Source organism: Panthera tigris, chromosome B1, assembly GCF_018350195.1.
Source record: "Panthera tigris isolate Pti1 chromosome B1, P.tigris_Pti1_mat1.1, whole genome shotgun sequence".
NCBI classification, from domain to species: Eukaryota; Metazoa; Chordata; class Mammalia; order Carnivora; family Felidae; genus Panthera; species Panthera tigris.
The window spans coordinates 183368784-183387568 of NC_056663.1; the positions used below are offsets into that span (position 1 = coordinate 183368784).

The 18785-nt window shown below is 49.0% G+C and overlaps 1 protein-coding gene and 1 long non-coding RNA gene across 8 annotated transcripts in view; one reads left to right on the forward strand and one right to left on the reverse strand.

Annotated features, from left to right (window-relative positions):
• Positions 1 to 859: 859 nt before the first annotated feature.
• Positions 860 to 9628, reverse strand: LOC122238101. The gene is made up of 3 exons (XR_006217055.1): positions 5147 to 9628; positions 3386 to 3900; positions 860 to 2683 (listed from the first exon to the last, which is right to left on the reverse strand). It is a non-coding gene; the product is annotated as an uncharacterized LOC122238101 (long non-coding RNA).
• A 2160-nt stretch (positions 9629 to 11788) lies between these two features.
• Positions 11789 to 18785, forward strand: part of SEL1L3 (SEL1L family member 3) — a 103185-nt gene continuing 96188 nt past the window's right edge. For 4 of the 7 annotated variants that reach the window (XM_042984827.1, XM_042984828.1, XM_042984826.1 and 1 more), the window contains exon 1: positions 11792 to 12037. In XM_042984827.1, the coding sequence (XP_042840761.1) occupies positions 11873 to 12037 (165 nt within the window). In that variant the 5' untranslated portion in view covers positions 11792 to 11872. Of the gene's footprint in view, positions 12038 to 18785 lie in introns of all 7 variants that reach the window. The other 3 variants (XR_006217054.1, XM_042984829.1, XM_042984825.1) reach the window with 3 other exon arrangements.

An 18785-nucleotide genomic window follows, 5' to 3' on the forward strand; every position in this document is an offset into this window, starting at 1 on the left:
AATTAAAAAAAAAAAAGTTTCTTCCCTTGGACTCACCACCCTTCCTCTTTTTTATTTTAATTTCTTGCCAGCGGTCTTGGGGTAAGGCAGATCTTTCATTTTAAAAAGGTAAGGAGGCCGGTCTTGTTAATCACTGGTCTCTTTCCCACACTGAAACTTCCCACAGGTCACTTGGCCAAGTCTCAGCCTTAGCTGCCAGGTGCCGAGCCCTCCGGCCATATGTACACGAACAAATGCATGTTGCGGTTTTAATGACCATGACCTCTCCAAGGACCACGTCTGTCCTCCTGCGTGGGTGCATTCCAATTTACTAGTTTTGAGATGCAGTGAACATAAGGCTGTTCCTGCAACTGCCCAAGAGTGCTGGACCCAAGAAGGCACGAATCTTCTGATGCCTGTATGGTTGCCCCGCTCACCCCTCGGCCATGCTCACTGCCTCCGAACAGCTGCCGCTTTCACTTCTTGTTTTTTAGTTTGTGTTTTTTTAATTTCCTAAGTTTTTTGTTTGTTTTTGCCCTCCACTGTTCTGGCAGATACATTTCTACTTTCCAGAGAAATGTTGAAACCACTTGTGCTAAAGTATTTTTTTTTTTTTTTTAGGGGCGCCTGGGTGGCTCAGTCGGTTAAGCGTCCGACTTCGGCTCAGGTCACGATCTCGCGGTCCGCGGGTTCGAGCCCCGCGTCAGGCTCTGGGCTGATGGCTCAGAGCCTGGAGCCTGCTTCCGATTCTGTGTTTCCCTCTCTCTCTGCCCCTCCCCCGTTCATGCTGTGTCTCTCTCTGTCTGAAAAATAAATAAACGTTAAAAAAAAATAATTAAAAAAAAAAAAAAAGGTATTTTATTTTTTTAATAGTGTCCTGTCAACGATGCATTGAGGATGTAATTTCAGGAAGTCAACATCTGTTTAAACACAACTTACTAACCGCTGCTGCTCATCATTTGGCCATTGCAATTTAATTTTACTTAATGCCATGTTCAATGTTCTTGGTTCGAAATACGTCCTAACTTTAACTTTTGTCTCAAAGGCAGTATTTTATTAAAAGATGCACTCCATTTGACTTTCTTCTAATAGCACCCTTCCTCAAAATATACTGGATTTCTGTATCATATCAATTTATGTGTCTTCCTGTTTGTCTCTCTCCGTAGCATCATTTATCTGTATAAGCAAAAGCTGCTTCTTCTGGAAGGTGGGGGGAGGGATCACCATAGTACCCATAGTTACCCCCCAGAAGAGGTCTTTTGTTATGCGGTCTCTGGTGGGTATCACACAGGATCGCCTCTTCAAAGCCAGACGCATCCATCACTCATCAACCCCGCCGGTCCTCTTCTGGAGTAATTTTGCTCCCTTTCCACTCAGATTTGAGGGAGTTAATTATTTAATATGTTTGCAAAGCACATTGGTTTCCCTAGAGAAAGTGTGCCACATAAATATATATAAATGAATAATTAATTAAAGTTTAAGCAGATTACTTGGTGAGTTCTTCCTTAACTGCCCCATTTTCCTAACGAGGTGTTTTGAAGTTACAATCTCCTTTTGGTTTCTCGCCCCTCCTCCTCTCTGATGCCTTCTCCTTCTTCCTCTTCTTAATTTCCTTCCTTTTAATTCTTTTTCCCCTCTGTCAGTCAGTGCCTACCATATTGTGGGCACTCGGTCAATCACAGAGATTTAGTGCCAGATCCACAGGTAAAAGCCTTCATTAACTTCAACGGGTGTCATAAGCTCCTCAGAGCTCTAGGGTGAGATTAATAATTAGATAATGATTCTAATGCACTGTGAAAGCTAGAAGCCAGCCTCATGAAATGCTGAGTGATCAGTAGTCGACATCAGTGATCAGTAGTCGAGAAAACCCTTGTTGACTGACCCCGTTCCCTGATCTGTTTCAAGTAAAACAAGAGATCCCTGATACTCTAAAAATTAATATAAATCAAATCAAATCCCTCCTGCAATCCTGACTCCTCTCACCGGTTAGAACAAAACAAGGAGGTTGCAATCGAAGAGCACGGTTTGGAGGTCCTTTGGATTCTATTTGAGGGAACAGCAGACTAATTTGGATCGTGTTTGAAGGAGTGCCATAATTGCTTATTGAATGTTGACGTTCAAATCCTAGTTATTCCTTTACCAGAGATTAAGGGGAATTAGAGAACAGTTCACCTCCATCCGGCTAAACCTGACCCAGTTTATTTACACCGTAATCTTACTACAGAGCATGAGAGGTAAAACGAGCTTCTCTTATCAATTAATAGCTGGCGAAAAATTTAGATTTCAAGTTCAACATAAGAGCTATTTATTCTAAAGCACTACAGAAATGAAGAGGGGCTCCCTGTGATGCTGGAGGGAGGGACTCTGGGCAGGCGGGAGTGCTGAAGAGAATTTTTTTTTTCCTTTTCCTCTTAAGAGTTTGAATTACTGTGCAATCTTGGATTTTCTAGTGACCCGTGTTAAAGCCCTGGGGCTAAAGCAGACCTATAATGGATCTATTTCTGAATTGTTCAGCAGTATTGGAGTTTAAGACAGCAGTCATGGTGTATGCATATAATGAGGCCAGTGCCTCCTTCTGCATCCAAGAGGGCATCGGTCATAGCCCTTTGTTGCCGCTCAAAGTACAGAAGGGAGCAATCTCTTCCTCCGCCCCGTCCAGAATTCTCCGTGGTCGCCATTCTGTCCTGAGCAGACACCGAAGTTGCTTTAAGGATATGAGATATGAGGTCAGTGAAAGACCCTACCCTTGCCCCCGGGTCCCCCTGTCCTGCTTTGCCCGCCCCAACCTTCAGTCCCACCCTCCGCGATCTGAAATGCACTCCTCTGGGTTAAGGCATTGTTTCACATTCAAATACCTCTGGGAGGTAGAACATATTCTCGTTATCAGGGATTAATAATTTAGTGTTCGTTCGACAAACATTTGTTGTTTGTTGAATTTATTCATAACATGAATTAACCAGAGTCAGAGAGTGAGAAGACGTGTTGGAGTTCAATGCTGCCTTTTGACTGGTAGGGTGACCCCTCTCAACCTCAGGTGGTACACCTGGAAAGCCACGGGGCCGGATCAGATCTCCCAAGCTGCTTCTAGGCCCAGCACTGCCTACGTCTCAGCCAGTTGTGGGAACGGGCACACACCAGACAGTGGTGACGGATGGGCGTGGGGGTGGGGGTGGGGGTGTCTGGGCGTAAGGATGCTGGGGGAGAGCCTGAGACTCGACAGAATGAGCATAGAAAACTCATCAGAGGGCTCAGGTCTTTGATTTGTTTTGTATCAACCTTTGGCTTTGGGTCTGAGTTCTAGAGCTCAGCACAGAGTCTGGTACACAGTAGGTATCCAATAACATTGGATTAAAAAGGTAATCCAATAACATTGCATTAAAAAATATAAGAAAATGACAACACTTACATATTAGTTTTCGAAGGCTGCTCGAACAAAGTGCCCCAAACTGGGTGGCTCAAAGCAATAGAAGTTTGTTGTTTCACAGTTCTAGAAGGTAGAAGTCCAAAAATCAAGGCACAGGCAAAGTCACGCTCCCTCTGAAGCCGCTAGACAAGGATGCTTCCTTGTCTCTTCCCACTTCTGGTAGCCCCGGGCGTTCCTTGGCTTGTGGCCTCGTGGCTCCAATCTCTGCTTCTGTCTTCGTATGGCCTTCTTCCTTCTGTGTCTTCACATTGTCACCCCTCGGTGCATGTCTATGAGCAAATTTCCATCTTCTTGTAAGGACACTGGTCATATTGGATCAGGGCCCACCCTACGATCTCAGCTTCACTTGATTACATCTGCGAAGGCCCTATTTGCAAATAAGGTCATATGCGCAGGTACCAGGGGTTAGGACTCCCAGCATATCCTTTTAGAGAACACAATTCAACCCATAACAGGGTCATCCCCCAGGATTCCACAGGAATTGTTGAGACAGTGACCTGAAATATGGATGTGAAATGTCTTGGTGACTTGAAAGTATTTAGGAAAATGTGGTATAAGGAACTCAGCTGGAATTTGAGAGTGCTCCTCTCTGCTACCCTTCAGGCTGTCCACACAGAGGTTCGCTACGAGGACTAGGAAGTCCTGCTTAGGGGTGTGAAGACAAATGTGGGGGAAGACTACAGAAAACAAGGTCAAGGACACAAGGACAAGGTTCACTACCTTCACAGGGTTGGCTGGGCCTCATTCAGGTTCTACGTAAGTGAGGTGACCTCAAATACCCCACGTGCTAACCAGCCTTCCCAGAATGGGACCCACAGGCAGGTAACGCCTGTTCACCAAGGTCACACTGGAGAGAACAGAAATCCCCGATTCACACTCAGCTTTATGTGTTTCATTATCGTAGACTTGGAAGGTCACTTAATGAAGACAAGCTTTAATAAGCACCATAAGGCATTAAACATTGCACTACCCAGAACACGGATGCGGTTCCTGACCTCCCAGAGCCTGGGTCTAAAGGACACAAAGACGGTCACGGATGTATGTTACGTGTTTGTTTCCTTTCCCTTTCGGGGGCTAGCGCCAGGGAAGTGTTGCATTCTTAGGAACCACAAATCCAATTTCCAATTCTGGGCTGAATAGTAATTTTTCCTGAAGGTTTGAATAAATCATCCAATCTGCTTCAGTTTCAACTATTTTCAGCATTTCTATTTTAATCATTAATTTTGGCTGCTTAGGACCCCAGAGACACTGAGCCCATTTGTGACTTAATTTGGGGTGGGGATGAGGCAGGAGGCAGAAGAGACACTGAGCACCAAACAGGAGAAAATAGGCTTGAGCTACCATCTGAAAGATTTGGGCCAGATGCAAGGAACATTTTGTTGTCAGTGACAACTGTAATTCTTTGGTTTGCTCTAGCAGGGCAGATTATAGAATTTGCACAACCGTAATTTTGGTCAAGACCGGAGAGATTCTAATGTAAGAAGATAGTTTAATTTTCATTCTGATTGGACCACAAGGAGACGAGTCAGATGAAATAGCCCTTCAGGTAAATCCTAATACTCAAGATAATAAGAAGTGCATATAATCCATCCTGCTCCCCTTGTTGCTTCGAATGCCAGGGAGCTCAAAATGAACTACACTGTTGAGTTAAAATATAATATTAGCCTAGGACACTGTTTCAGTTACCTACTGTTGTCAACAAACTACCCCTAAACTTAGTGGCTCGGAACAGTTTATTTTTACCTTTCATGGGTCAGTGAGTTGCTAGGACTCAGCCGGGCAGTTCTGGCTTAGGGATTCTGAAGCTGTTTCAGCTGAACGGGGCGGGGCTGGGTTCGAGTCATGTAAAGGCTCGACGGATAAACCTTCAGGATGATTTGCTCATTCGCAGGTCTGGCCCACACGGGGGTCGGAATGTCTGAGCATCTCTCTCCCGTCACATGGCTGGCTTGCTGGTGGTGAGAGTTGACACACGGCAGCTGGCTTCCCCCCCACCCCCCGGGGGGTAAATACTGGGGGAATACCCTCCCCTGTGCCAGGGTTATAATGGAGATGTGCTTCATGGGTGGGGTCATCCTTAACCCCTTGACAGGTTATTTATTTATTTTCTGTTTTTCATAAACTTACAAGGGATGGACCTTTCTTTGTGAGCCTTTTTTGGAAGTAGGTGAGTCTGAAAAATACACAAGAAGTGCTTTACTCTTGTCTAGGGCTTGACGATTTGCCACGCACCCTCACCCATGCTACCTCACTGGCCCCCACAACACCACATCGATGGCCAGATCGGTGACTTTATCCCCAGCTTTGCAGAGGCTGGAGACTGAGGTTCAAAAAAGGATTCGTGACCCGGCAAAGGCAACATAGCTGGGGAGTGGCAGGATGGCCCCAGACAGATGTGTCCGACATGGCAGTGTCTGTCCCCAGGCACCATGAAGCCCGGACACACACCTACGTTTCAAACCCAGGTGCGAGCCCTGGACATACCTCACGACACCTGCTTGCCCCTCCACCACCCGCTGTCACTACAGAAGTTTCGTGTAGTCGTGGAAGCTCCGGTCCTTGAGCACGGCTGCTCGGACCAAACCAGCTCTGCCACCTGGTGATGACCCTGGACCTGGGATCTTTCAAACGACTCAGTTCCTTCGTCTGTAAAACGAGGCTGCTGCTGCTGCTGCTGTCATGAGGATTGAGTGAATTAGTGCGTCAAAGTGATAACGTGGTAAGAACTTTCAAAAGAAGTCTCTCAGTCAAAGGCTGCAGAGATAAGTAGCTGTTAAGAGAACCCTGGGCTAGCTTCCTCTTCTCTATGCTTTTCTTGATTTTATATGGACCTTACTAAGTGTCCATGCAAGTACAGCTCATCTTGACATTTCATATCACTTGATATTGTTTATTACCGGATAGACTAAAAGCCCTAAGTCGATGTTAATGCCTGTCTGAGGATCGCGATTTCAACTGCAGGATGCAGTTATAAAATATTGTCAGGACTCGTAGATACAATCCACTTTCCCCAAGGTCTCAGGTGTACTCACTCTCTCTCTTCAATTATTTACACTGACACTCCCTAGGTGCACAGTCGCTGTCCTTCCTCGCTCTCCGTCCCACGTGGATCTGCACACTCACACCCAACCTCCCTCCACCCTTTTCACACACATGTTCTTCTCAACATGCTCACCCGAAGATAGTTTTCTAACTACATGCCCTTGACCTTCTGCATCCCAGCGTTCTTCCTTCCTCAGACCCTCAGTGTACAGCTATTTCTGTGCTCACTGAACCGAAAATGTCCCCTGGCCATCCCAGGTGCCCTGAGGATGGTAGGAGAAGTTTTTGCAGCCAGGCCCAGTGGGGCAGGTTGCAGACCTTTGTATGTATGAACGAGGAGGCTTTGGATACCTGGCTGTACCTGCTGTTCGGCTCACAAGGGTCTCCATCAGTCATCTGAGGGGGCCAGGGAGCGGACTCCCCTGCTGCCCCCCTGGCCACGGCATAAACAGCCGCTGCGCAGTCCAGGACTCTTGAGATAGCTGCTGCTTAAGGGGGCAAATGTTCCTGACTCGAGAGGAGGCTTGGCTGAGGGAAGCTGCCTGCTTCTTCCCAGCTCAGGGTCGGGGGGAGAATTGAGCTGAATATGCACCTATTCAGAAGGGCAAAGAGCCAAAAATAACCGGGAGCAACAGCATTTCATCTGACAGGCCCAGAAATAGAGCTCATTTCGGAGTGCGCCAGGCTTACAGACTGGGTGATTCTGAGACCTTCCGCATCCCCACAGAAATACATGGAAAAACTCCCAGCTTACACAAATGCTTCCATCCTCTCTTCACACAACTTCTCAAAGCGAGGACCCTGTGGCCCAGGGAAAAGGAGTCTGCAGTCAGAGAGACTTGAGGCTCAAAAGATGAGGTCTGGGGACCCGGGGATGAGAATGGCACCTGGTGGAATGTTCTAAGAGAGGAAGAAACAGGAAATAATTGGTACATACGGAGGATTCAAAAAAGGAAGAACCGAGACAGGAACAGATTTAGGGAAGGTAAAGCCTAGGCCTTCTCATCCCCCCCCCCCCACTCCCCGTGAGAAAAACGGAAGTACTGAATGTTAAAAACGTCAGGCAGGATTTAACTGGATCCCCAAGGTCATTGTTGGCAGGAAAAAAGACCATGGTTTTCCGATGGGGATGGGAAATGTGTGGTCTGACAGCAATCTTCTCTTCCATTTTTGTTTTCTTCTCTTGTATTTTGATGTAAAAGGCAAATGTCACAGTTCATTTATCTTTATTCCGCATATCTGAAGTTGCAGAATGGATGGGAAGTGGCAGGGTACAGAATTCCAGAGGACCCTGCCCACGGGGAAAATTGTGTACTAACAGGAAGGAGCTGGAGGAGATAACAATGGATATAAAAGGAAAAGAAGGCAGGAAGGTAAAAAGGGGGCAAGAAGGAAAGGACAGATAGAAAGAAAAAAAATGAAAAAGAAGATGATGAAGTCAATCTGATTGACTGACTATGCCTAAGAAGCTTCTACGTATAAGGCCAGGGGACAATGCCCAGAGCTGAGGAGAACAGGTGTACAAACCGACCAGAATACGAAGCAGGATTAGCCAGTTGCCACACGGGGTTACAAGCAATGTTCGCTGGGGACAGAGAGAAACCACCGGTTGATTTTTGACCTGAGATCACAAGGGATGTCTCTCTAGAGCTGGTGGCATTTGCCTGGGCCCAAAGGTTTATGTAGGAGGGCGCTTTCCTCACTGCTCTGCAGTGCCCTCCCTGCCCCCTCTTATAACTCAGAGATCAGGTGTCTTTGCAAGGACACACCTCAAGACAGATCCCAAGACATCCTCAGTACCTAGAAATGTGGTTTCCAAGTGCCCATGCGTGGACTGTGACAGCCTGAATGAAGGTAGCAAAAAATAAGGCAATGACAAGTCTGGAATTTTTCACAAATTATATTCCGTTTAAAGAGCTGTCTTTTATTGTGATATTGGATCCTTCCTAATTTTTTGACGGTAAAAATACCGTCTTTTGGATGAAATAATGTTGATAAAAATAGTATATTGGGGTTTTTGTTTGTTTTAAATACTTTTACTTGGCAAGTGGATAGGTAGCCAACTGCATCGGTCCCTGGGATTTTACAGATGTTATGCCATTTCAGATTCTAAGAACTCCTGGCCTAGAACGCCATCCCGTGCTTACAGAGGCAAGCATATTCAGTGAAGGTCATGCCTTTTTCCTGCAGCCCTGACCTGACCCGTCCAGGCTTCTGGATGCTTCTCCTCATAAGCCTTGCAGAGAGAGAGGCTATCATCCTCCTGCTGGACTCGGTCTTTTTCTGTGTTGAGGTGTGGGATTGCTCTCTCACTGTCTCTCAGAGGGGATGAGATAACCCTAAGGCAGCGATGAGTGAGAGCAGATACAGTCCCCAGGGACCTTCCCAGGTTAGTGGAGCATTAAAACTTAATTCGAACCAATAAATTGTAAAGGTGGGAAAGAATGGTATTTTAAAACGAACGGTCTTCTTCTGCACTCAGACCACACCCTTCAAATTACTGATCCGGACAGAGGAGGCAAGGGCAATGACCGATTCCGTCTTCTGGATCAAAATGTCACAGTCCACTGTGAATAGAAATCCTGACCTTCTGTTTTTCTTTCCCCTCTTCAATACAACATTAATCAGTCAATCCTGCCACACCCCTGCCCTGGGCCACAGAGCAACCTGAACATCCCTTTTTGAGGACCGAATTGTCTTGAGGTCAGTTCTCTGCCTGCCTGACGCTCCTCACGGAACAGGGCACCTTCTTACCTCTGGATTTTGGGGTGTTGAGTGATGCCTGGCGCACAGTAGGGGCACAACAGAGGCCTAGTAAGTAAGAGATTCGGTGCACCACATTAAAAATAGCTCAGTGCCCCAAGGGGTGCCTCCACAACGACTACAGTTAGGTAAATTCAAACTCACAAGGCTTCTGAAACTTGGATTCCATGAATCCTGATTACAAACAACCTAAGGGAGCCATTTCGTTCCCTGAAGGCCAAACTGAGTCTGTGTGCAATGAAGTGGAAGAGAACTCCAGAGAAAGGCCCAGGAAGACAGGCGGAAATTCCAGAAATATCGTGAAGCCCCATTTTCTGGAACTGGCCAACAGTTTTCCTTCCATACACATTAAAGAGTATAGGGGCGCCTGGGTGGCTCAGTCGGTTAGGCGTCCAACTTCGGCTCGGGTCACGATCTCGCGGTCCGTGGGTTCGAGCCCCTCGTCGGGCTCTGGGCTGACAGCTCGGAGCCTGGAGCCTGCTTCCGATTCTGTGTCTCCCTCTCTCTCTGCCCCTCCCCCATTCATGCTCTGTCTCTCTCTGTCCCAAAAATAAATAAAACGTTAAAAAAAATTAAAAAAAAAAAAGAGTCTCGTCTATACTTTGACCTGCCCCCCAAAATAATATGGACACAATCTGGGACAAAGCTGCCAAATCTTTCAACCCCCCTGGACACTCAATAGAATAAACGATTTTCCACATCACACAGGAGAATTTTCAGTGCTGCGGGTCTTTGGAAGTGGGGCAGGGGTGCTGGAGACAGCTGTCAAACAAAGACACTCTCAGATGTTTTAATGTAGTGCCTGCTGGACGAGGTAGGAGCACAATGACCTTACCTACGTGCCAATGGTTCTGGAAATGGGGTCTGTGGACCAGCATACAGCTTCTCAAGCTTCACCCAGGGCCAACTGAATCTGAAATTCTAGTGGGGTTGTCCAGCAACGTGTGTTTTAATAAGCCCTCCCCGGGATTCACATGCAGGCTGAAGTTTGAGAACCAGTGACAGAAGGCATGAGTGACTGGGAACCTTGGAATGAGTGACTGGGAGCCAAGAACCTGACCCAGGGCCGCAGCCCTCAGGTGACCTAAAAAAAGAAAGGAATGACTCAGCTCAGTTGCTGAGGGTGGCCAGGCCTGTACTGAGACGGCCGAGGGCATACCCTGGGCACTCCATCTGTATGGCCAGACTCTCCTGACGCCTGCCGCGACTTGCCCTACCGAGGTGGCATCTCCAGAGGGCAAGGGCCGTGTCCTTCCAGGCTCCCAATCATTGTTAGTTCCAATACGCACAAATCCACCAGTGCCAAAGGGAAGCTTCTGAGAACTTTCGAACGTGGGTTAACTATTTCGGAGCTACAGCTACCTGCCCAAGCACTTGTCTGAACCTCTGGACACAGCCCAGCGCTTTCCAGAGCACCAGGGCGGCCGCAAGCTGGAAGACTCGAGGGCCAGCCGTGCCCCTGCGCTTGGCGGCAGGACCCGTATCCGCGAACAGCCAGTCCCAATCTGGGCCCCACGGCCGAGGGTGTGCCTGGATTTATTCTAAAAAGTGTGCGCTTCACGAGCCTCACCCTTTCGTTTAGGGCTTCAGTACAATCGCATTGACCTAATTAATTCGTTTTCTCCTCGGTCCGAAGTGGAAACCGGGGCACAGGGCTGCAAATCCAATGCAAACCCGCTTTGGGCGCCGATACTCTGGACAATTAAAACAAAGAGCGCGGCGGCGGCGGCGGCGGCACCGCACAAAACCCTCGGGAAACATCCAGAACGTGCCGGGAACCAGCCGGCAGGGCGGGGCGCAACCCGGGTTAAAAATGTGCCCGCAGGGAGGCGGCCCCACCCCTGCAGGTGGACAGGTGGAGGTTGGCAGGGGTCAAAATCCATCCTTAAAAGACTAGAAGCTGCGCCGCTGCGTGGCGCAACTGCAGGGGGCACAGTCGCCCTGCGCCCAGCGGGAATGGCGCCCTCGCCAAAAAAGCAAGGAAACAAAACCCATTGCACCGGCGGGAACTGGGCTGCGGGACCCGCAGAAGGAGTGGGTGGGAGCGGGAGGACGCGGGAGCGGGGTATAGAACGAGAAGGGGAGGGAGGGAAGGGAGAGAAGGGCAGGGAGAGAAGGCAGAAAGTGGAAGAGGGGGTTAGGAAGAGAAAGGTGCGAGGGGGAGATGGGAGAGAGGGAAAAAGGGGAACGGAGGGAGGGGAGAGAGGGATCGCGGACAGGAAGAGCGCCCGAAGGGGGGCGGGGGAGGAAAGCGAAGAAAGGGGAAGGGGGGGGGGGGCGGGCCGGGAACCGAGGGAACCGGGCGGGGGGGCGGCGGCCAGGGGGCGGGACCGGGGTCAGTCCCCACCTGCGGGGTCCCCGGCCGCGGGGCGAGGTGGAAGCTGGGGTCGGAGGCAGCCGCCGGGAGGCGGGCTGGGCACGGAGGCAGAGGGGAGGGAGGGGACGGGCACTGGGAGGCGGGGAGGAGCCGGCGCTCGGCTGGGGCTGCGGGGGCGGCGACGGCGGGAGCGGCAGTGGCGGCGGCGGGTCCGGCGGCGGCGGCGGCAGGTGGCCCCGCGCGCGGCGGCCGGCCCGGCCGGGGGCGGGCGGGAAGGTGGCGCCTCGGGCGGGGGCCGGTCCCTGCACCAGGTGACCTGTTCCGGCCCGGATCCGGGCGGCCTCGCCATGCAGCGGCGCGGCGCGGGGCTCGGGTGGCCGCGGCGGCAGCAGCAACAACCCCCGCCGCCCGCGGTCGGTCCCCGGGCCGCAGCCATGGCCCCCCCGAGCGGCGGCGTCCCCCCGGGCCTCGGCGGCCGCGCTGCCTGCGCGCTGCTCCTGTTCTGCTACCTGGTGAGCGCCGGACCCTGCCCGGGTCCTCCCCTCCGCGCGGGGCCCCGGGGACGCGGGCGGGGGCGGCCGGGGACCTCCTCCTCGCCGGGCGGTACGGCGCTGCTAGTTTTCTCGCTTCCGCGCCGCTGCGCCCCGGGCGCGCCCGGCACCTGGGATGGGTACGCGGGGCGCGGAGAGGGGTGCGTGGACCGGACTTGCGGCGCGGCGCTCTCGCTCGTGTCCGTTCCTCTCCCTCCGAGACGCGCTCCGTACCCGGGTTACGTTCCCCTGGAGACCCTCCCCTCCTGTTCCCCACTCCCCCCGGGAGCCTCGCCAGCCGCGTTTCCTCCCCACCCGCCGCGCGCGGCTCTCCAGCCCCCTCCCTCCCCGTCCTGGGCTCCCCTCACAGTCTCGCAGCTCCTTTCCTTCCCGTGCTTAACTTCGCCTCTCTCTCGCGGCGAACGCCACCCGCCTCGAACCTCCTTTTACTTTCCACCGGGGCCTCATGGCCCGGACTGTCTTCTGCCAACGCACCGGCGAGGAACCTAGCGTTGCCAGCGCTCTTCAACTCCTCCGTGGTCACTCCGGCCAAGTTGCGGATGCCAGAAAGAGATCTAGTTCTCTGTAACACGCTTACCGCCCGAGTGGGGACTTTAGCTGCGTCTTGAACGTTGTCATTTGAGAGAATACGTTTGGCTTATGCACGTCAGTTTACAATTTGCACTCTTCTTGGCTTCTGTTTCCGTCATCAACTAAATGGCAGTAACCTATTTTTCAAAAGCACCTCATTTAAAATACCAGAGTAATTTAAACCCTCAGAACAAGGTGGGGGAAATAGTCCTCGTTGGTTCCTTTGATGGCTTGCTTTCTTCTGCTTTGAATTCTCCTAAACAATAGTAAATTTACAGAAGGTGACACCCTTCCTGTCCAGCCTACCTTATGTTCCAGGATCCTGCAGAAACCTTGGGTTATCTCGCCATATATTACTGTAAATAAATGAAATAGAAAATGCTGAATCATGAAACTGATGTAATAGGAAATTCACAGAACGCTTAAAATTGAGCAATGTCATTGTCCAGAATTATTTTCATTTATGTGGTATTGCCGTTATGCAGAGTCTGTCTTCACAGAAGCTAAAAACTGCTTGGGAGACATTGTCAGGCATTAGAATTGGATTCCAAAGAAATTGCCACCTAGCCCAAGTTTCTTTTAACACTCTTTACTTCTTGGCTGTTGCATTTCTTGAAGCAAGAGGGTGTAAAAATGCAAATTGTAATTCTGCTTTAGAAAATACCTGTTGAGCAATCCATGCTTTGCCTCATATTTTAAAGTACCAAATTTTGTGGTTGGATTTACTTGATATTTTCATGAAAAGTTGTCAGTTAACCTGAATGTTTTTTTTTTTTTGCACCCGAGAGATATTATTATTTAATATTTATGCCACAGGGTTACAGCACACAGGCTCATAAATAAAACTGCCAAAACAAATGACAGGGTTTCAGTTTAAACAGATGATCCCCGTCCACAAGGCACTGGTTACCCACAGAGGCAGAAATGATGACATAGTAGAGTCGTGTGTGAAACATTTGTGTACAGGTGGTCTGGAAAGTTCCACGTGGAAATCCGAAGGCCTGGCCGGGAGAGACCAGTTCTTGTCAGTTCCGAGAACTCAGAGGAACAAGAACAAAGCCTAAAGACCTAGTGGTCTGTGGGAACAGAGGCAGATGTCGGAGCGGGTGTAAAAGTTCTGTTTGGACCCAGAGGGGTTTTGGGAGAACAGGTCACAGAGAGGGGAAAGAGACGATACCCGAAGCATAAGGTGAGCTAGTGAAGTCATGAGGTGCGGCTCCGAAGAGAGATTATAGAAAATACCGTAATGTGGGAACTAACTGGAGCGTGGATGAGTGTCTTGGCAGACAGAGAAGGATGGGATTTGGGAACGATCACGAGGAGGGAAATGTCAGTGCTTCCTGACTGTGTGTGTTTCCTTCAGATGGGCCTCAGATAGGCTACTGTACAGGAAAGACTCGGATAAACAAGCAAGCCATTTTGCAACTAAATGAGAAGGTTTTGTCAAAGCCAGGAAAGCAAAAGTGTGATTTGGAAGATGGGTTTCCCCGTTTGTTCTAAAGGTCTAGCCGTCTGCTTAGGATTCTGTTCTAGAGGTACGAGCTACCTGAGCCACTGCTAAAAGGTAAGGCTTCCTGACCTTGGAGAAATTCAGTGTGCAAGGTGGGGGAAGCCGCAAACATTGGCACAAAACACATGAGGGCCAGAAAACAACAGATGAAAAAAATGCGTAATTGTGTCCGTTCTGCTTGTCAAGGAATGCTTTGTAGAGGAAGAGATTGGTCGGGGGGAGGCGAGGCCGGCAGGTGGAGGGTACAAGTAGAGCAGAATAACGAGGCAGGATCTCAGGAATGTGCAGACACTGGAGGGAGAAAGCTGTCCCATAATTTGGAAACGTGAATAATAATAAGAGTAGCAATAATAGTTTGCGTTATATCAAGTCATTTATATCCATTATGCAGTATTAATTTTAACAACAACCTTGTGAGGTAGAAGCTGTTAAGATCCTTATTCAGATGAAGTGACTTGAGACTCAGAGAGGTTAAGTAAGTTGCCCCCGGCCACACAGGTAGTCCAGGATCGCAACCCAAGTCCATCTACTTCCAGAGCCCCAGTTCTTAGTTAGCCACGCTAACTTACTGCTTTTCTGGATCTCACTGCTTGGAACCCATTCCTCTCATGCATAGATGCATGCATGGGCCGTTAGCAAAGCTCTTACAATTAGCAGCCACTGTGCAATTGGTCAGGATGTGAGGTCATGTCTAAAGTAGCCTAAAATATACAAAGCAGGAAGCACAGGCCACAGAATAGAAGCAGGATGTTAAAAAGAAAAAAAAAAAAATAGGTGAAACCAGAAAATATTTGCCATCTGTGATGGAGAGGTTAAAGATAGGGTCCTTCTGTAGTCCAGAGGCAGCTGGTGGGGGTTAGCACTCGAGTCTGTGTGAATGCGTGTCCAGGTGTAGAGCGAGTGTGCCTTGGAATGCATTCCAAAGCCAAGTCGTCCGTGATTTGGGAGCCGATTCCCACTTGGTGTTATCCCCGCCAGTTCGCTCGTTCGCAAGGCCTGGAGGTTGAGAGTGCTTTTCTGAACAGATGCCTTTAAGCCCCTGCCCTCGTGGGTGCGGGCTTCCAGGAGCCGGGGTCCTGAGGCAGCGGGCGCCTTTCTTCCCCATTGGCGGGGACAGCGTAACCTTCAGTCACAGCCCAAGAACAGTACTGTGACTGTAGCTAGGATACTGCCAAAGCATGAATAATTGTGACGAGGCCTGAAAGATAAGTCACGGAACGATGCCAAGCAGATTTCGGAAAAGATGATCCCTGGTTCCAGCAGCTGCCAGAAAATTCTAAGGTCACCAAAGGTCAAGATGCAGAGAGCCCCCTCAGAGAAGGTGACGGCCTCGAAAGTAAAAGGTGACAGAATCGCTTCCGCTGAGGTCACTGGTGCTGAGCGGTGTGGTCCATGTAGAGCTTGCCAACAGACCCCCTTGCCAGTCTCTTACATCATTAACTCTTACCCTCCTCCAGACCAGGCTAGACCAGCTGAGGCTACCCCAGCCCCATCGATATCAGTGGCACTTGTAGAAGGCATTTCTGTCCATTCTGAACTCTGGTCTCGAATGTATAATTTTTTCTTAAATGAGAAAAACAGATCTCACAATGGCGAACATTGATGTCAGCTGTAGAGCCGAAATATTCAGAGTGGACATTTGCACTTGTTAGACAATCAGAGGACAAAGAAATAAGAGGGCATTAGTGGCACGGATGTACGTGGGGATCGTTAGCAGACGGTGGCTGCGACAGAATTCTCCATCAGTGGCCACAGACCATTGGTTATCCCTCTAGAAGTATTCATTAACTCCTTACTCTGGAACACAGGACTTGAGAAGATCAAAACAAGGTATAGAGAATTCTCAATTATCTCGCTTGCCCAAGAGTGAAAATGAATATATGAAATACAGAGATCACCTTCAAACTTCGTGTCAGCCAGTAGGGTCCACATTCATCCTGACCAGAGCTCCGAAAATCTCCCAAGCCATGGTGTTTGCCTCTTTCTTTCTATACCTTCTATTCCTGTTGACAATAGTGTGGGAGCCATGAATTGGCTGATGGAGGCAGCTGGAGGAAAGGTAGACGAGAAGGCTTAAAGAATCCAGGCAATTCAGAGAGGATGGATAGACTCAAGTAGACCATAAATAGTCTCAAGTGAATTCCTGTTACCCCACTCATCCTATTCCCCTGAGAAAGGAGTCAAGGGGCAGGAGGGCTGTGCAGCATGTGAGGAATTGTTGGAGAGATTGGCCGACATCCTCATCCAAAGAAGGGCTTACCCTAGCTGGGGAGCTGGCCCGGTTCAAGGTGTATGTTTGTGGGTAAGACAATACCTACCCTCCCCACAACCAAGCCGTACTGACACGGGGGGATTTTCGCCCACACACATCCCCACCCCGCCTTCAGGATGAGAGTGAGCAAAGTCCCAACTTTTCCTCCACCTGTAGCCAGAAAGTGGGACAGGTGGAGAGGTGAGTTGGTGAGTTGAGGGCCTCTCCTTTGGGGTGTTAACTGGAAGGCAAGAAGGACACTATCGCAGACTTTGGAGTCAGATGGGAATTTGAATTTTGGTTCTGGTTTTTAGTGGTTGGTTGGCCTCGGGCAAGTTACTTACCGTCTCTGAACCCATGCTATTTTCTCAACTGTAAAACTGGAATGCTGTGTCCCTCCCAAAGCCCTTGTGAAGATTGGCTTTGAAGGGAGACATTCTGTGAAGGATGAGGTTAGAAGTGAGTGAGAAAAGGGACTTTCCGCACCTGTCCCGATGCCCGCACAGAGTAGGTACTCCATGAAATCGAACCAAACTCAACCTTGGTTACCATCTTATGATTTAAGTTAAAAAGAAATAGCATATCAAATAGTATTAAAGAGGAGGGGGGGAGCAGACAACTAGAAGCATTGATCATTGTTGTGGTGGTTTCTCTAGCCAGCTCTCAGTTTGGGGAAGGCATATTAGTAAACTGGGAAGTATTTCCCAAGGCACATCTCAATTTTGGGGTCCATATTGACATCACTGCCCATTCGGTTTAATTGCATGCTTTGTTGACATAAACAGGATTTTTGCTTCTTTCTGGTCAACAGAAATTGGAAAAGTAGGCGTTTTAAGGCAATACAGTTACCTCTTGACTCATGGAAAGTTTGATCTGGCCAGTTTGGAGAGAAAGCACACTCATTAGCCAAGGTTTCCTTAGGTGACTGATGGGATGGGATGGGCAGGAATGAGAAAAACACACACTCAGTTATTGTTTGTATATCACATGAACCCACGTACACGTGTTAGTGTAAATAAACTTCCCATAACAAGACGTGAATGATTGAAGATTTTGCAGTCTCTCTGTCCCTTCCTTAAATGACAAGTGGACCATATGGAGAAAAGAGCCAAGTTTTCTCAGCTTTTTAGAACCGGCAAGATTATTTGAATAGAATTTCTTCTTATTGATTTTGTTTAAAGGCATCAGATGCAGCCATCCTAAAAGAAGTTTAGGCAGAATTGATAGATTTTTTTTTTCCCATCCAGAAGATACATAAATTCATCTGTTTTGCAATTCCCAGGCTGAATCGAATGCATTTTGGTCTCCAATTTGGGGTCTCTCATCATGAACACAACATTAACTGACCCATTTCTTTCTTTAGAAAAAATGTACAATACATACTCAATTACACAAACACAAGGGAATCTGTTTTGTGAGTGGGTGTGACATTGTCAAATTTGACTTTGATTAAGGCTTACTTCTGGTGTAAACAGATGTTTGAGGGCTCAGGCATCTTTCAGAGCCCAGCTCCATTGTGTGCAGAACAAATCAGTAGCTTCCGAGGTGGAACATCTCCGTGACTGCCTAAATGGCATAATTTAAGGGGCACAGAAATGCCCCGTCACTCCCAAAATCTTGCTTATAGACACAGTGCGTTTAGGCTTTGCTTTTAAGGCATTATCTTCACCAGGCTGGCATAGAAATGTAGGTATGTGACTTTACTGCAGCACTGTTTTCATTATCACATTAACATGGATGAACTTGCCAGATGAGCAGGAGTCCAACAGAGGGTAGAAGGATAGGAAATGTTAAAAAATTTAATTTGTATTTTTGGTGTGGAGACATGGAAAGTTCTAGAATGTAGGGAGGTTGTCTGAAAGGTCTGGAGGGACTTGATAGCTGAAAGAAGTCCACCCTAAATGGGTAAGGTAGGTGCCAGAGTGCCACCTCCCCTGACCTCACAGTCCCTCATGTCAGCCGTGACCCCCAGGGGCCCGGTGGGATGCCAAAGGGTGAGGCTTCTTTACAAGGAGATTAGCGAGGCTGGATGGAAACGGAGAAGTGGAGACAGCTCCCCATCGCAAAAATGGGAGTCAGGGACTCAAGATTGGATGGAGTCCTCCGGTTAATATACAGGTGCCCCCCCCAGGAGCAGTGACCCAGGACAGACCACAGCGGGTCCTGGCAGAAACGTTCACGCCCAGGACTTTAGTTCAGCAGGAAGCACTTAACCAAAATCCTACTGTGTGCCTGCCTACCTGTATTTCAGAAGCCAGAGACATAACAATGAGTAAGACATGGACTCTGACCTCATAATTTCTAAACAAAGGAACGTTGGGGGTAATTTTTCACTTCCGCTAATGCAAGCTGGCATGTGAAAATACCTATGAAGGTTG